The sequence below is a fragment of the Electrophorus electricus genome, chromosome 3 (assembly GCF_013358815.1).
Source record: "Electrophorus electricus isolate fEleEle1 chromosome 3, fEleEle1.pri, whole genome shotgun sequence".
NCBI lineage: Eukaryota > Metazoa > Chordata > Actinopteri > Gymnotiformes > Gymnotidae > Electrophorus > Electrophorus electricus.
The window spans coordinates 20736917-20755542 of NC_049537.1; the positions used below are offsets into that span (position 1 = coordinate 20736917).

Sequence of the window (18626 nt, forward strand, 5' to 3'; positions counted from 1 at the left end):
CGGTGTGCCACAGGGATGTGTGCTAAGCCCTTTGCTCTTCCCCCTTTTGCCCAGGACTGTGTGCCTTTGCATAGGTCCAACATCATCATCAAGTTTGCAGAAGACATCAAAGTGGTTTGCCACATCAGCACCAATGATGAATGAATGTACACAGAGGAGATCCAACTGCCATTGTGGTGCTCTTCCAACAAGCTCTCCCTCAGCATTGAGAGCACCAAAGAACTAATTGTGGGCTAACAAAATCAATCCCTCAATCCCTCTCCTTTGGTTAAACAAAGGAGAGGAGGATCTTTATTTCTTAAAGAGACTGAATAAATATCATCTATCTCCTCATTTCTTTATAAACATTACTGCTGCACAATCAAGAGCATACTGACCAACTTTGTTACAAAGGTATGGCAGCTCCACTGTCCCAGACAGAAAGGCCTTGAAAGAGTGATGAAGACTGGCGCATAGGTCCCTGCCACCGGAGACCTTCACCACCAGCACTATCTGAGCAGGGTGCACAGCATAACCAGAGACTCCTCCCATATACTTCATAACCTCTAGCCATACGGCAGGAGATACAGGAGCACCTGTGCCAGAAGTCTGCTCAGGTCCCACTTGTTGAACGACAGCACAGAGGCACTAATCATGGCACCTCAGGAACAAGGTCCGAGTACAAGATCAATAGAGGTTAGGATCTACCACACCAGGCAGGAACCCAGATGCAGGATGTGTAAAGTTGTCCCTGAGACAATCCAGCACATAACTGCAGGATGCAAGATGCTAGTAGGCACAGTGCACGTGGAATGCCATGACCATGTGGATGGTATAGTATACTGGGACATCTGTGCTGAGTATGGGTTAGAAGTTCCAAGGTCAAGGTGGGATACACCCCCAAAGGTGGTGGAAAATAACCATGCAAAGATCCTGTGGGACTTCTAGATACAGACAGACAAGATGATAATGGCTAACCAACCAGACATAGTAATGGTGGCCAAACGAGGGCCGTAATAATAGATGCAACAACCACAAGTGATAACAACATCCGGAACAAGGAACATGAAAAGCTTGAGAAGTACCAAGGGCTGAAAGAAGAGCTAAAAAAGATGTGGAAGGTGAAGGCAACAGTGTTTCCTGGGGTGAGAGCTATTGTAGGCCATGGCAGATGGATGGCTTATGGCTTCATTTCCATCCGGGGGAGGAAACCTTCACCAAGATAATTTCACCAATATGCCCCTGAACACTGTGAAGTCATGGGTCTCTCAGCAAGGCTTCTTGCTATCACCTCTTGGTTGCTGTAAGCACACAAAGCTTAGTGCCAAGTAGTTCCTCACAGAGTCATGCTTGAGATGGCAGAGTCTGAATGCTGAGCTGGGATGCTTCTGCCTGCTTATTTTTTGTGGGTATGAGTCATTCTCTCAGTGGTATGGCTATGTAGCAGGATCTAGGTCAGGCTGACAGAGAAATAAGCTTCACACACCAATCAATACAGGACCTCCCAGCAGCCATAGTGCTAGGTGTCTCCCCTCTTAATGTGCCCACGGGCTTTGAGCAGTCATTCTCTAGTCCTGTTCCAGTGACCCAAACCACTGCACATTTTCACCACCCCCACTTGGCCCATGATAGAGGCCTTGATAGTCTTGATAAGTGGAAGCAGGTGTGGGAGAAGAAGGAAAACACAAAACTACATAATCCCAGTGCCACAGTATATATGCGCCTTCTGCACGCAGGAGGGTTTATGTGTTTTGGACGAATAGCGCTGGCTTTCTGGTGTTATGTCCCTGAAATAAAACATTCCTCCTGAACAAAATACAGGTAAGGAAGGCTTCTTGAACAAAAGACTTTGCTATGCTTATTAACATACTTTGGCAGTGCCTGCCAGGACTCTCATTGCAAGTCTAAACATGCATGGAGCAAAGAGTAGAGGAAAGAAACGGGAACCCATCCCTGTCACTGTTGGGGAACTGTCCACCGCTGAAACCCACAGGCTTGACTTGCCTTGCCTTGATACTGCACTTCTTACATATACACACCAATATGCCTGTCAGATCAGGACTGGAGAACCCGCATATAAGAAGCAAAGGAGCACTTTTTGAGAGCTCGGGTATGAGTTTCTATTGGAGCACATTTTTTTAGTAGAAATTATTGTCTGTTTTCCTTTATACATTTTAGTGAGCTTTGTAGCTCAACAATAGGTGCTATCTAAAGGTGTTAGAAACTTAATAGTGTAAATAAACAATGCAAATAGAATTTCTTTGCCTCTTGAGCATTACCAAGTCCTGCTGAATGAAATGGGGCTTGGCTAAACTCCTTGGGCAATTCCTACATTCCTAAATATGCACATCCATTTGAACAAATGCAATGACAAAATACTTATGCATGGCTAATTCATCTTGCAAAAGCACAGTGATGGACTTTATTGAATTGTGTCAACTGAATTCTTTTTACAAAAAAAACTTTATCACTTATCTAAGTAGTTTGTAGAGCATGATGACTTGTATACAGATTAGGCTCAACAACCCCCGAAAACTATCCAGTAACAAATGGACAGATTTGCTTTGCTCGCACTTAAAAATAAAGCAAATAATGGCAGTTAACTCCAAAACAGCACCTTTTTCTCTTTCATAGACAGTCACTTTACAAACATCTTAATTAATCCAAGCCAATCTTTACTTGAGAGGGCTGCTGACAGCACTAGTGTTTAGGTAGTGCAGGAAATGTTTTCAGCCAAAGGCCCCAATCCACTGGCTGTTCCCAGCAGCTTCAGTCAGAGCAGATGCAGGCACTGGGGACTGGGAAGTAGGCCAAGTTAATTAAACATCAACTCCATGCTTGAGAAGCATAACAAATCAAAAGGACACATAGAGGTTTTAAACAACAGGAAATATGCTACATTTTTTCAGCTTGTAGCACATTTCAAACAGTTTTTTAACTGTTCCATTTTATTCCAGCCCAGTTTGGAAAGAATAGGGTTTAGTCCTTGGGATCAGCTGCTGTAAGAACCTCTTAAAAGAGGAACCAGGAGCTTTCCCCCTCTTTCCCCGCTTCACATTGGAATAATTTTACTCTTTACTTTAGCTCCTTAGTTCCAGTTGGCGCAAACCACCCTCGGGAACATCAGGGCCTTTATATTACAAATGAGAGCTCTCTGAAGATTACACTCCTGATTACGCCTACTCCTGGAGACTCTTCATTGATACTACAAAAAAAAATGAGAAAAATTGCGATAAAAACATATGAAGCTTATCAACAAGGAAACGCTAAGCAACTCTCAGAGGGCCTCGGAAAAAGGAAGAGTTGAACTGTCACCTCGCAGTTCGCCTCAGAAAGGCATGTGCCATTCAGATTCCTGTATGGACAGAAAGACACACGTTGAGACCCCTTTTTATGCACCTCCTGGATGGTATGACCAATCAATACCAGAGTACTCTCACCTCAAGGTTTCAACACACTGTAAACCTTTATCCAAGACCACTCTGCCATTGATTAGTAAAGAATTACCTGAAAGTATGTTTAAAAACAGAGACTAGTTTATTAAAGTTGTTCATGTAGTTGTTTACTGAGCATATAATTATGGTATTTAAATATTACAATCTAAAGACAAGACGGTAAGGGTCCATGCATGAACAGAGGCTCTAGTACAAAGGTAGCTTAATGGTCATTTCTAGTGCTGCTACAGCAGTCATGCCCTGTTCTCTCCTTTCTTTTAACAGTCTTTATATAAAGTGTTTCAAAGTCGTGAGCGAAGACAGCTTGACAAACAATGCAGGGAAGGACTGCACATATTTGCTCTGGTGCTTCTCAAGGCCCAGAACAATCTGCCATGCAGGAGGCATGAAGGCCAAGTCCCAGATTAGAGCCACAGGTGCATCTCCGGGCCTTTCTTCCTGCTTGCCACGTCTCCCATGGAGATGCTGAGGTCATGCAAATGTCTAAGACACTCATTACGCAATCTTGGAGGGGAACCAGTGATTCTGCGCAACAGGGAACAATTCTTATCTGCGAGTTCATGGAAAGACAAAAAAAGGTATAAGTGTATTTGATAGGTCATTGCTGTTGTACTGGGAAGCTTGACAGTTCTCCCATTTGTCAAATTTGTTAAAAGAAATTCCACTTGAAGAGAGATGACTGATTATCCAAGATTACTACTGATACCTGTATATCAGTACAATCACAATCACAGTACAATCACCAAGAAATTATTTGTATTAACTAAGGTGATAAGGGTAATCAACATTCACTGCTACCTTGTTTTCTTAAAAAGTGCTCCCATTTTTAAATCATGTAGTAAAATGTTTGTGTGGGAGAACATGATAGGAAACATGTGTGAAGTTGCACCAAGTCCACACTTTCTGACAAGAGCCAACAAGCACCGACAGATGTGAGTGAGGCCCTCCGAAAAGAAGCGGTGTCTGCTTTTTGATGTGGCTCAAGCTTTCATCCCATTTTGAAGTCACACGGCTGCTGTGGGTGCAGAGAAACCCTCCCCAGACCTCTATAGGAGCCTTATAGCCCTCAGGTCACCTGCCATGGATCCTCCGGCAAACCAGCATGACAGAGTGAAAATCCAGTCAGCCTCCCCTGGTTTGCAGTAAAGGTACCACCACAACACAAGCAAAAGCTGCGTGACCGTGTTCCATACCCATGGTAAATACGCAGAGAGTAAGAGAGTAAGAGAATTTATAGCCCTATTAGCGGAATGGTGGGGCTGGTGAGGATATTGTAGATGATCACTCTGGTGGGGCTGCGTTGACTGAGCTCCCACTGGGCTGGCTTCACCGGCTGCTTAACCTCCAGCCAGTGACATAGCTGTGCACCACAGAAGCCATGTGCATTCCTTTGGAGTTCGCACATCAAAAGATTTGTGAATGAGAAAAGTTGCACAGGATGAATATGATACACATCTACATATCTCTTTAGAGACCCGAATTTTGTGTCAGAGCTCACAACAGAAGTTGCTGTTGCACCTGTGGTTGGCAAGAAGTTGAAAACCAAAACTAACAGAAATCCACGCTACAACTCAAGATTAAAATTCAACTGGGTCTGTGAACCCAGCTCAGGTAAAATGTCACTGAAACAGACATGCAAAGTAACTAACTGGGCTAACTTGAACATATGAAGACTTATGGCCTAATGCAGCCTCGTTGATGAAGACGTGACGTTTGCTACAATGGCTCTCTATCATCACAAAAGCTGCTTCCAGATGAGACTGAAAAGGAACAGGTTCTTACATCATAGTAATGTGGAATGATCAAAGGGCCCCTGAAGAACACACTGCTTAGAAATGATTATTTTTGTTAATTTATCTTTGCTCTGACACAGTGTGTTTGGCCCTTGACATGGAACACTCCTGGGTTGTTTTCATTCACTCACACTCTGATCATGGTACTCTTAGAAAAGACGCCAGAGCTCAGTTCAGCTCTATATACTGATCCACATGCCATAGCAGACGACATTAGCTAACTGAAAAAATGCCATGAAAATGGACATTAATTGCTCATTGTTCCTTAATCATTTTTTGGGGGAATCAGCTCCACATACAGCGTCACATAGGAAGTTTGATAAGATGTGGAAATAGCAGTGAAAATGTTCATCTGTGTAGTTACAACATTCTTCAACTTAATGTGATTCTTTTTAGATGTGGTCTTGTAGTTTTTTGTTTTGTTTTGGGGGTTTTTTTTACCACAAAATGACATATTCACCATTTGGTCTCCTTGGAGATAAACTATTTCTGTTGGACTGTGCTTTTCGAAACTTTAAAGCCTCTTTTTTTTTTGTTATATTTAATCTGTGCGCAATATCAAGTAAATATTCTCAAATACCCAGTACAGGTCATGAGTTAATTGTCTCTGAGATTCCTGTCACGTGCTATAGTTTAATGTTATATTTAGACTCGTGTGGGTGGATTGTAATTGCATACTGCCGCATGCAAAATCAGGGAATTTAAGCACATGGTGCTTTTCTGATTGACAGTTCTGACCTCACAATAAAGAGAGGCAAGTTACCATAGCAACTAGACACAGCTGTTTGTGTGAGAAAACTGGTGAACTGCGAACACTAAAGCCAGGTTTCTCTCCCCACTGCAACAATCCCCCACCCTCTCCCCAGCCCCTGACTGAGTTAAAAATATTCAAGCAGCCCGTAATTAAACGTTTGCTGAAATAAGTTGATTACACTCATATTAGCCTTGACATAACTGTTCACGAGATGATCGACTAAGTTATCTCTCAAAACGTACAATTGAAATTAAACTTGTTTGTTAACAATTGGTTTAAAAAATCCACAATGGTAACAGTGTCTCACACAAACACATAGCCCTAATTATTATATTTACCTGTATTATTTATGATCCATGCCTTTGCGTAGCCTGTTAGTCTGACTCTCAAACCCTGCAAGAATGAGTGCAGTGTGCATACGTTACTACCACAGTCCAAAGGCTGTGGCCTATATTTCTGAGATCGACACACGTAGCAAGCACTGATAGCAAGTTCCACTGTCTATGCAGCTCAGTGTATATATGTGTTCGTCTGGGGGTGGAGAGGGATGCTAGATAAATATTGGCAACTATGCTTGATCTCAAAAAGCACCGCGTGCACCCATGCGGAAAGGAAGCAGGTTCCACGGCAAAGATATGGCAAAGGTGAAGCGCTTTTGAAGTCACTGTTGTGGGACGCATAAAGAGTGGCACATGCGTGGTTGCTCTAAATACCCACTCAGCTTGTACGGTTACCACAGAAGAAGCGGCTTGAAACACAGCAATCTCGAAAGGCAACTGGAAGCACCATGAATAATTCAGAAGGATGTTGTTCGACCTCTGACTAGGACAAAAAAAAAAAGCGAATGCTATTTACAATCACTTTTTTTCCTTATAACTTGGGCGGATAGGATATTTTAAGGTCTCATGAGGGGCGTGACCATGGAAACTGAGATGGAGAGTTTGGGGCAATGAAGCTCAAAGTGGAGAACAGAAGAGGTGCATTTCTGTGAGGCAAAAAGAGACTTGTGTGTGTGTGTGTGTGTGTGTGTGTGTGTGTGTGTGTGTGTGTGTGTGCGTATGTGTGTGTGTGTGTGTGTGTGTGTGCGTGTGTGTGTTTGTGTGTGTGTGTGTGTGTGCGTGTGTGTGTGTGTGCGTATGTGTGTGTGTGTGTGCGTGTGTGCGTGTGTGTGTGTGTGTGTGTGTGTGCGCGTGTGTGTGTTTGTGTCCTAGCAAATGGGCTTTGCTCCAGAGACGGGAAGGGCACCGTGGTAGAGAACCAGGACAAAGGTCATCAGCCCTGAAGCTCCAGCCAGCCTGCAGGTCCGTGGGTCAGTGAGTCCGTGTCCAGCGTCCCTGGACTCAGAGCCCTGTTACCACTGTCTTTTGGTCAGCTCATCCCTCCATCCCTCACTCTGTGTTTCCATCTGCCAAGGAGTGTGTGTCCAGTGATGTGTGCACCTGTTACTGGCACCACAAGCAGCTAGACTTGTCATGATGATAAAACTTCCCATTTCTAGACAATGCAATGACAAGCATCGATATTCAACACTTTTTTTGCAAGGGACAAGAAAAGATCTGCCACCTCTAGCAGAGTAACATTCTGAGTGGCAGCACGCCGAAGGAAAGAAGGCAGGGCAGCCACTTTGTGGAGGGAAAAGTGTTTTTCTGTGTGTGTGTGTGTGTGTGTGTGTGTGTATGGTGGCTTATGTGAGTCAACTCGGTATCAAATTAAAGAGCCATCTAGATAGAAATGAGTACTGGTATGGTTTCAAATGTTCAGAATCAAGAAGGAACTTCCTGCTGTGTGAGGCAGAGTCAGAGCAGTGGTTAGATAAAGAACAAAGAACAAGCTTTTCGTGTACCACTGTGGAGCTATACAGCTGACCACAGCTGTGATCACACGCATACACCACACACACACACACACACACACACACACACAGAGCATGGGCAAGGAGAATGCAGAGTCGCCCGGTCACTCAGGCAGAGCCACGGCGATGACTAAGGCTCTTCATCATCCGTCCTTGGCCATCCATCCATCTGCGAGACAGTGTGCGTGAGAGGTTGCAGGGGGGTTTACAGCTGGGTGGGTGGTGAGCTTCGTTCGCACTCATGCCAGGGGCTCACAGAGTAAATAAAATGCGTACAGATGCCTCACCGCGCTCAATAATCATCATCCATTAAGCACCTCTGACACGCGCACAAACACATAAAGCACATATTGAAACCATAGCAATACTCTTTTCCCACTGGTGAGCCAAACAATCGTGGTGCAAATGACACTGCATCATCTCACAGAGCAGGTGCTAATTTTTCTCTTTCCATCGCTCTCGCTCTCTCGATTCTCCTCTCCTGTCCGATTAAGTGTTTTTCACAGCGTTCTCCAGCACACCTAGCTCAGGCTTGCATGAATGCAAAACTGTCTTTTAGTCCTGCGGCCAGCGTTACCTCCACATAAAAGCGCACCGAGGTACATCAAAGGTACAGTTTCCACATCTCCCGCTGAGTCTGCCCATGCACTTCGTCTCCCCTTCTGTATTTCTCGCCACGGTCTCCTCCGTTTCTTTTCGCTCCACTCCTCGCGTTCCTTATGCTCCTTATGTACAAGCGCTGTTCGCTACATTATCCAGGATGGTCCTCCGAAATCCAAAACTGTTTGGATGGAGTGAAGTTGCTCTAGTCGCGTTCCCTCTAAATGCGACTGAGGCCTCCCCTGCAGCAGGAAGCGCTCTGCGAGAAGAATTTTCGGCCCCAAAAGAACCCCGTTCTGGGGCCCTGCCTCGCGGTAGTGTATCCTCGTCCCAGAAGCTCGTGGAGCTGGAGAGGGACCCAAGCTGGCTCTCTGAACATACGGAGGTAAGGGAGGGAGATCTGCGTGGACAAGGAGTTGGGACAAAGCTGAGGCGAAGCGCCTCCGTCTGGCAGGCCTGCCTCAGCCTGAACGCTCTGCAGGCAGCGCACGTAGGACCTGCACGGCAGTGGCCACTGTGCCCATCCCAGTTGCACTGCCGCCAGCCAAGCAAGGGCCACCATTAAAAGCTATTAAAAGTTAGATCGTGTCTTTGGAATACAGTAATGAGGTGTGGCTCTTGAGGATTGTGGGTATTTTCTCTCACTTCAGGCAATTCATGCCAAATGATTTAACACAATTTTACTGCTTTTTAAACAGAGCGGTTACAGTGGGTGTTACATCAGTAAAAAAATTATATTTGGCCATTGCTTTGACACCTGCTTGTGTTACAAAGTACGATGTCTCATCAACAGATTACAAACTCATGCATACGGTTGCTGCTGGATTGTGAGTATATAATCCACGTGTATTTCTTTTTCTAATATGCATTCAAAATAAGATGAATGCAAATCAGGTCATCTGTGAGATTATATTGCGTATAACAGTGAGATAGGCAGATGTTCTGGAACAACAGGGAGAGAAGGACTGACCCATTTCACACCCCCACCACCCCCAGAAGGTGGACCAGTCTTGGCCTGAGGCTAGACTTATGGCAGTGATTTTTAAACAAACACTTGTGGAGAAGCTGACAAAGGAAAAGTCAAACTCGTGACCTTGGTTACTGGCAACAGCAGAGGTCAGGCCTTTTGCATCTGTTAGCCACGGAATAAAACCGAGCCGAAGCCAGCCGATTCGGGTGTCGCCGGCAATCGAAAGCGCATGCATCTCACAAACAGGACGAGTCTGCCCTGTGGCAGCTACCGAGAGGCGAGGCGAGGCGAGGTGAGAGTGATCACACAAGGTAAAGAACCGATAATACTGGTGCCCCTTGCACACGCGCGAGCTTACACACGCAGACCTGTATTTCTGTGAGCGCGACCATGGATCAAAGCCGTATTGGGGGTCGACAGGGCGGCCCGGAGCGGAGCAAAAAACCCACAGAGGTGCTTTCATCCTCGATCGAGGAAACAATGGATCTCTGTTTGAAGGGAGAGGGTGGCGTGCACATTTGTCCGCCACGCTACCTGTCCCCCTCATTAGCTTCCCTTAAAGGCACCTGTGGAAGCAGTGGGAGAAGGAAGCTAGAAAAGACAAAGAATCATAAAAGCTACAACACCAGCTCTGCAGAGGACGGCAGAGCACACTGCACATCAGGCAGCGGCACAGAAGATGTGATACTCCCGACAGTACAAATAAACACCACCTCTGGCCGTTTCCCAGGTTTTATCATCAGATTTTATGGTCACAAGTAATAATCTGGTAATAAAATAATAATAAGGTATGCTATAAATAAAAGATACAGATTTACATTCAGGTGTCAAGAGATCACTGTACTGTGTGCAAGGTGACAAACCAATATTTGCAATTTTCTGTCAAATTGTCTATGAAACGATATGGCATATCGGTGCTGGTTTAAACTATGGTACAATGAACTACCACATCCACTAAGTCTAGGGGTGTTCACACCTGACGTTAACATGTGTCTTGGCTGATCAGAACACACATGGCCAGTACTAAGTACACTGTAGAGTGTACAGTGCATCTCAGATGTAATGTAATGCAATGTAACCCAAACCATTTTCAGAGGTGGTTTGGGATGCATCAGGCTACATTACATCTGTTGTGTGGACAGTAAAGCCTCCTGAAGAATCCTTGACATCTGCTGAAGTACCGCCCATATCAACCGCATCATTGCCCTAGCCAGAAAATATGCAATAAGTACAAATCTGTTTGGAAATCGGTCGGCGTGTAAGAGGCCAGACAAATGCAGCTGTTTTTGGAGTTTCTTACGGTGTTTCCTCTTGGCTAGAAGACGACTGAAAAGTTTGTAACAGCCTGCGCTGGAACGTGAGCAAGGATTCATAGGACATTTGTGTCTGAGAACAAACGCAGCAGAAGACTTACGCTGTAAACATGTGAGGCCCTTCCTTTAGTGGAAATGATTACACGTGATGCATTTAGAATGTCAGTCTAAAAGGCAAAACGTTCCGGCAGTCCCTTCTATTCAGATCACACAAGACACATGTTAACGCCAGGTGTGAACAGGGCTTAAAAGGTCAGACATCAACTAATGACTTTTGGTATACTGGTAGACTGGATATATTGAACTGCGAAATGTTTTACCTCCCTGCCTCCCTAAGGCCCATCTATCAAGCACATAAAATGCCCATTACCTAAAAAGCCAATGTAACTCTGACTTTAAAAGCATCATGGACTTAATGACATGATGATTAAAGGACTGACCTCTTCTCCAAATTACAAAGCAGCCATGCACAGTAATTTATTCCCTTTCGCCAACCCCCTCTGCTTGAATCTCGTCTAGACTCTGACCCGTCCCGTCTGGAGAGCCTGGAATGTTTGCAGTTGGAGAGAAACGCAAGCACTGGCCAGTGAAAAGGCACTTGCACGGTAAAGGCTTGCAGAACTGAATGAATCCCAGTCCAGAATGAAGCAATCTCTACACAAACTGTGAAAGCAGTAGGCAGGCGCTTGAACCTGTCGGCGACTTTTGCCCGACATGATGTAGCACCGCTCCATGCTGGGGATCAAAGGCTCCTGGCAGAGTGATGCCAAGTCACATCGTCAACTTCGCATCAGGCTAAAAACCCAAGTGGCGGGACGCTCCGTTCGGCAGCGTTGGAGGCCGAGCTGATTTTCCGGCTCGATGGCGGCAGCGAACTCCTCTACCCTTCTCCGCCCGGCTGCCGCATCTGTCGTGAGTCTTCCGTGCTCTTCTTCTTCGGACGTGCGGCAAGTGCGGCTTGTTGTGGAAGGGTGCGGGGGATGGAGGACGTGGTCCTGGCCGGGTGGAGTCCGCCATTTCTTCCGCTGGAGGAAGAGAGCTCGGCGCGAGGACGACGGGACAGAGTGAAACCCCTCCCTGACCTCCCTATAGAAAACAGGGCGCTTCTTACGACGCTGTGTGGGCCATTCCTCGGAGCATCTGTTTGGAAGGCACGTCAGCGGTGTGTGTTAATGTGTTTCTCGTTTACTAGAGTGCACTGCAACAGCTGAAGCAGGAGAAGGAGAGACAGGGGGATAAAGAGAATGAGAGAGATAGATTAAGATGGAGCGCGGAGAACATGAGAGAGATCCGCTAGCCCTCCACGGGAGCCTTAGCTGGAAGCCTGTGCGAGTCCACAGCTATTAACACTGAACCTTCGGCTAGGAAAGGCAAAGTCAGAACATCTCCCTCTCATCGTAATTGGGTTGTTTCTACCTCCGCTCACCTGTCATCTAGGGAGATGTAGCCAGAGTGGAGGAGACGCGGCTGTCAACATATGAGCAGCTCAGAAGAGAGAGGTGAATGGGGGTGAGGGTGGGGAGCTGATGGTGCAGTGATGAGTCTGCAGAAAGAAGCACTAGACGCCACAACAATCACTCTACCTCCTACCATAAGCCACAGAAGCCCAAAGAGGAGAACAGGAGGTCAGACAAGATGAGCACACACACTGTCTGGGGAGAATATCTGCCAAGCCCCCACGCCTCCTTCCTCTGTCCCTCACCGCTTTCGCAACACAATGACACGGTGATATCAGGAGGGTGATGGGCACCGGCCCCGCTGTGTCCTCGGCCCTTCGTCCTGCAGGCCTGCACTGACAAGAGGACAATCCCTAGAGAAGCCAACGTGCAGAAGCCGTCACAAAGATTTATTTATGTTATCTTGCTTTATAGGGTTGTGCTCTGTTTTGGAAGGATATAGTATGGACTTTTGTTTATGTGTGTTTGCATGTGTGCATGTAAGGAATGCAAAATGAATTGTATTTTAATTGTAATCCATATTTTGCGCTCTTCCGTTAGTTCATCTCAGAAGGCAGTAATTAATGCGTTCAATTAAGTCGCGTGCCTGCCCCGTGACAATCACAGTTGGAAGCGGCGCTACCCCTCCAATGAGCAGCTTAATGAATCATAGGAGTTGTCATAATACGTGCAGTGGCTGCACTGATAAATCACACGTGTTCTCACAGCCTACCAAATCGCACGTGAGTGAGCTGTGAGGCAGAGAGCGCACTCATATGGCCAAATCCCTTTTACTCACGGTTAAAAAGCGCATTATCGTTAAAAGAGCAATTTTATCAATGCCACGCCGCTCAAATGTGATCTCCTGTGTATGTGCATGCAAGGGTGCGTGGGAGTGGGTGTGTCTGTTGGAGGGCGGAGATGACAAAGCTCCATGCCATTCCAAATATACACATATTTTTAACTGCGTACATACACAGCAGTTCATATATGAGCATAATCAAGGATATACACGAAGATGATCTAACGAAGTGCTTCACGCATTGTGCAGGAAGGCCAGTTAATATCCAATATAGCATGTTTAGGCGTCAGGTCAGTCTACCTTTGCTGTCCTATAATCCTTCTTTGTCCTGCAGTGACAAAGTGCTTACGGGGCACAACGCAGGGCCTTCTAAATCACCCCACGCCGCCGCTGTCCGCGGCACTGTGCCGGCTACAGTGGATTATAGCTGCTTATTCTTCCGCCCAGCGCGAAGGCGAGCTAGCAGGGGGAGAGAAAAGCACGGGATCACGCACGAGCGAGCATGTGCGAGCTTTGATGTCCGCTGCGCCCTAAGCCCCCGCCAAAAATCCCTTGTCCCGCGTGAGCTCGCGCACACACTTCCGATAACGGCGCGGAGGAAAGTCGCGATGCCGTTCCATTACAGTGAAGAGGTGACGGGTGCTGGGCGCCATAACATAGGGTGGGATTCTCTTAAAATCCTGCCACAGATGGCAGAAAAAAACACGGAGGAACGCAAAACAGCTCCGTTCTTTGCGAGGGCGCTCCGGGGAAGCCAAATCCTCGGTGAAGCTCAAAGGAAGTGGCACGGTTATGGTGATGCAAAGCCCCCGTGAGGAGCCACATCCAAGTCTAACAGATTTCCCCCGGCCGTATCAGACTGCCTGTTTACACCTGATTACAGCACACCGGCAGCTCTCGCACTTTGCCACGAATAAGGTGAATGCGCGAGTCGTTAGTTGATCTAAATGATATGTGACAAGGCATTGTGAAAACCCTAACGAACCCTGTTAGGGTTAAGGCAACCCGCAGCACCCCATGTCACGTCCACATCTGACAGCTTGCTCATTCTCATTTGAACTCTGGAAATTAAAACGAAGTTTTGCTGGAATAATGAAATCATTTTAAAATCTATTTCCATGGGTAGACCCTGTGGGAAATGTGGATACTTTTACTAATACCTTGCCATTGGCTAAGAGAAATAACCAAACAGTTCTAAAAATAATTCCTAGCCCATGCTTTGATCTATTTCATTGGTTTTAGTGGCAATCTTAGTAACTTTAACAGTATCAGTCTTATAATGTCCTACACCATAAATACATACACATATTTATAAATAAACAACACAAATAACTATAAACAGTTTTATTTAGTATACTGGCATAGGTTTTTTTTTTTCAGATGCCAGGATGTGGATGTAGCAATGAGGCAATGGTACTCATAATGTATCTTACAAAAGGCTTCAAAATAAATGCCTTAATCCTGTCAGGCCACGCTGACTACGCTGACTTATTTTCTAAACATACCATCTTAAAGAGCACATACTGTGGAGCAAGTATGCAAGAAGCAAGAAGTTCATAACCATTCTCCCTTTAAATGTGTCACCAGTGAGGATTACTTCAAATGCAGTCATTTCCCAACTGCATCTGGGGAGAACATGAGAGGGATGCAAACAATTTCATCTGGGCTCTGCAGATAAAAAAAAACAAAAAACGCTCTGTCATTTTACTTTAGTTTTCTAGTTATATTTACTTATTTAGTTTGACGGGCCTCGACCTTTGGCGATGACACCTAAATAAAATATAAAGCATAAATAAACTGCACAAGCAAGTTAGAATTGGGTTGCCAGGCCCTAACGTTAATGTGAGTGAAGGAAGCCAGGCTTTGGCTGGGTGTAATCCAGGTGAGGGGGAGGTGTTTGATAACGGGGAGTGGGGGGGGCACTTAAACACCCACACACATATAGGCCATTTTCTGGACTTCGTGTGAAGACCCCACCTGCCATTGTGGTGGCGAGAGGACAAAATACCACAATGTTCCTAACGATTATATTGTGTGATTTTATCACGTTTCAGCATGCAACGCTTTGTATTGGGCGAGTAAGACAAATGTCAAGCAGGAGGGGGGGGGGGGGGGGGGGGGGGGGGGGGAATCATAGCTATAAGATACAAGAACGTGGATGGGAGTCGCAGAAAGCAGTAACTGCCCATGGTAAGCCAGTCGGGCTTTACAATGGAGCCATTATTCTTGCATAATCAACAGTGAAGATATAATGGGGTTACGTTACATAACACAGAATGACACTCGTTATTATTTCAGAGCAGTAGTGTAGAGACAGTGATCTTTCCTCTTTTCCAACACATTAGCAGACATGGTTTAAGCAGCCCCAAGCTGCACTATAGTCCTTTTCAACCTTTTTTTGGGGGGGGGGCTAGAACCACTTTGTCTAGTACGTATTTAGAAGGCAGGTGACTGTTGTCAATCTTTGTGCAATATATTGCTGAAGTCACACTAGATACAATTTTAAAGCATTGATACATGCATACTATACATACTATACTCACTGCTACAGAATATTGATGATACTGATACAGTTAAGCATTTCACTCAGCTCCTCAACTCAGGAATATGAGTCCAGAGAACAAAATACCTGCTCTGTTTTTGAAATCCAGATTAAAAACTTTTAGTTGATGAGTCTTACCTTCAGTTCACAGGGACTTTTATATAAGTCTATTGTTTATAATCCATAAAAATGTCTTGTGTTACTATTTCATCAATTTACTTTATCAACATATAAACTGTAATATTTACGTTTGTGTCTTTAATCTTCTTCCAAGTGCTATATAAATAAAGGATATTATAAATAAAAGGCATTATTTCTTTATCTGTGTATTTTTGTAAGAGCTCTCTATGCCGTTCCACAGGGTTGTATTCTATAGTGGTATTTCAGTGAGATCTTCCCTGAAGATGAAACGCAGCTCTGAGAAGCTACAGTGGGTTTCAAAACACTGTTCCAAAGTCCAGTCAGCTGGTGATAACGGCTAAAAAAAGCTGAGCCGAATCTCCTCGTGAAACCTATTAATCATGTCTCACGTTTAACCTACCAGTCGGCGCGCCAGCACAGAGCTCTGGTGGTAAACCTTCCGACGCTAGCGTGCATGTGTGAACTACGCCAGAGCAGGCGTCCAAAAGAATAACCTTGACTGTGCTTGGCAGACGCAGCCGCCCGAGGGGTTGTCAAGTCGTACAAAGCTTTTCACCAAGCAACGCTTCCGTCACATACACAGGCGCGGGCAATGAGGTGGCCCCGAAAGAGAACAACCTTAAAGCAGCCCAGATCCTGAGAGATGCCTTGAATGAAACGGAACGGGAGATAAGACTGCACTGCCGTCTATTTTGAGAAGCACCACGTCAGGTTTTATGTTTGATTGGTCGCTGGATGAACCTCTGCTTCGGTACCCATGGTGAGCCCTGCAGATTTATGGGATCACAGGCAGCTGACCTGTGACACTGGACTAAAATCACAACATATGGCAATACTGCTAGTAGACAGAGTGAGAAAGAACTGCAGCCTTAATAGACATCTTGGATGGCACCATAGGGAAACAACGGTGTATAAACTAACATGTTCTTTGTCTGGCTCCACCAAACATGTCCTCATACAGGTGCACAAAAAAAACAAACATCAACAAAACAAACTGATTATAATATATTTACATTCGTGTGGATTATGTGCATTCAGTCTGGATCCTACTTAGAAGTGTGACAGTAGCGTGAATAAATATCAGCAACAGCGGGTTACTTAAGTAGGTGGAATTTGGCAGTGCTGAAATTAAAATTCGCAGCAAGAGAGAGATTAGCTACAGTCAGGGGCAGAGATCTGCTTTAAACTTTTGTATTAGGCAACTCTTTATAGCCCTGTTGGTTTGGCAATTGCTTATACTAAGCAAAGATGAATAGATATGTAATTTGCATATAATTTATTCATAAATGTTTAATAATAATGTAATCATGTATCAAAATGTGTGTAGGTGTGTGTCTATGCAGTAATTTGGAGGTTTAGATTCCTAGTGCTGTGAACATTGAAATAAACAAATTTTAAAAATCTGTACATCACTGCTAAATTCCAACATTTATAACCCCCACCCCCCCGCCATCATTTGGACAGACATCTTGCGACCAGCTAATTGCTTATAAAACTCATTAGTGCTGGAGAAGGAACAAGGTAGCTAGAACACACTGATATGAAGTTAAAAGACTCTTTGTAGAGGCACTACAGTTCTTTCACTTAGGCCATCATTTAGAGAGATATCTCTGCTTGGCCACTTGGCTGGCGTTAAAGATGTATCACGTCCGAGTTAGTTTAACTCAGCCAGCTGCTGGCAGGCCAAATCGCTTCAATTCGAACCCTCTCCCAGGGCTTCAGTAACTGATGGCAGGATACTTAAGCGCACCTTCACAGACAAGTGTAACAGAAGAAGCGCTCTCTGCCGTAGAGATGATTGAAACCATTACCTTTGTGAGTTGCGCGATTTTCTTGCTCATCTTGAGATGAAGGTCTTGGGTGTACTCCAGGGTTACGCCGGACTGGAAGGACATCGTCGATGTTGATGTACTGTATTTCCCCGCTCCCGAGGATGCATTGCCAGCGGGGCTGTAGTATTGCTGCCAGCCCGATCCAGTCGCCATCTTCACAATCCTTCAAATGCCGTTACTATGAATGTGTAAAATTAATGGCAAAATGGTAAGCACAGACGTCAGGTCTGAATCGCAATTTTCCCTTTTAAACCCGACAACTGGAACCGAAACGCGTAAACACAAAGAGATGCTTTGTTATTGCGAAGGAGTCATTCTCGCCGGCTAACACCAATCCAGCAAACAGCCAGCATCAGCACGTTATGTATATGTCAGTTAAAATACTTCTCCAACCCCCCCGTAATGTCAACCAAATAGTAGACAGCTAGTTAATCATTTTGCTCACGCCGTTGGTGTTCTTTCTTTCAACGAGCGTACCTCTGGAAGAAGAACACATCCGAGGCGTCCGGTGTTGTGGCATTCAGCTTCCAGAGATCCCCTGCTGTGCTTTGTGGCAGCCGCTCGCTTTGAGAGGCGGAACATTCGGCGCGAATGTGGCAGAAATCTGGAAACAAACAAACAAACAAACAAAAACCCACCCTCGACGTCGGTGGGTTACATTTCAAACCTGCTGCTCTGCTGCGGAGAAAGCCCGACCTCAGAACCCAGCGAGCGCGTTTGAGTGGGATCGTGTGTGTTGGTCTGACAGGCTGAGTGGTTGCTGCACTGCTCAAGAGTCTGTTACCATGGATCGCCTCAACAGTTTACGTTGCTGTCAGTGACGTCAGTTCCGTCAGCCCCCCCCCCCCCCCGCTCCCGTGACGGGCCATTGATGCGATGCAATTTTAGGATGTGATGCGACACAGCGCCTACAGCAGGTTTGATTCTTATTTAATCCTTGCCTTTATCGTCCTTGCCTTTATCATCAATATAGATGAGGCATTCTTCTACAATACAGTTGAGAATTATTATTATTATTATTATTATTATTATTATTATTATTATTATTATTATTATTGATATTCGTTATATGAAAAGTGCTCAAATTAAATCCAAGCTATGCATTATCAGCATAGGTATAAATAGCCGAATCCACAGGCGAATCTACAGGCTCTGAA

The 18626-nt window shown here is 45.3% G+C and overlaps 1 protein-coding gene across 2 annotated transcripts in view; it reads right to left on the minus strand.

The window, feature by feature from the left end:
- Positions 1-18249, minus strand: part of fam184a (family with sequence similarity 184 member A) — an 80458-nt gene extending 62209 nt beyond the window's left edge. For both annotated transcript variants that reach the window (XM_027001662.2, XM_027001663.2), the window contains exons 1-2: positions 17947-18249; positions 17449-17647 (exon numbers count right to left, since the gene is read on the minus strand). In XM_027001662.2, coding sequence (XP_026857463.2) covers positions 17449-17622 — 174 coding nt within the window. In that variant the 5' untranslated portion in view covers positions 17623-17647; positions 17947-18249. The remainder of the gene's footprint in view (positions 1-17448; positions 17648-17946) is intronic.
- Between the last annotated feature and the right edge of the window lie 377 nt (positions 18250-18626).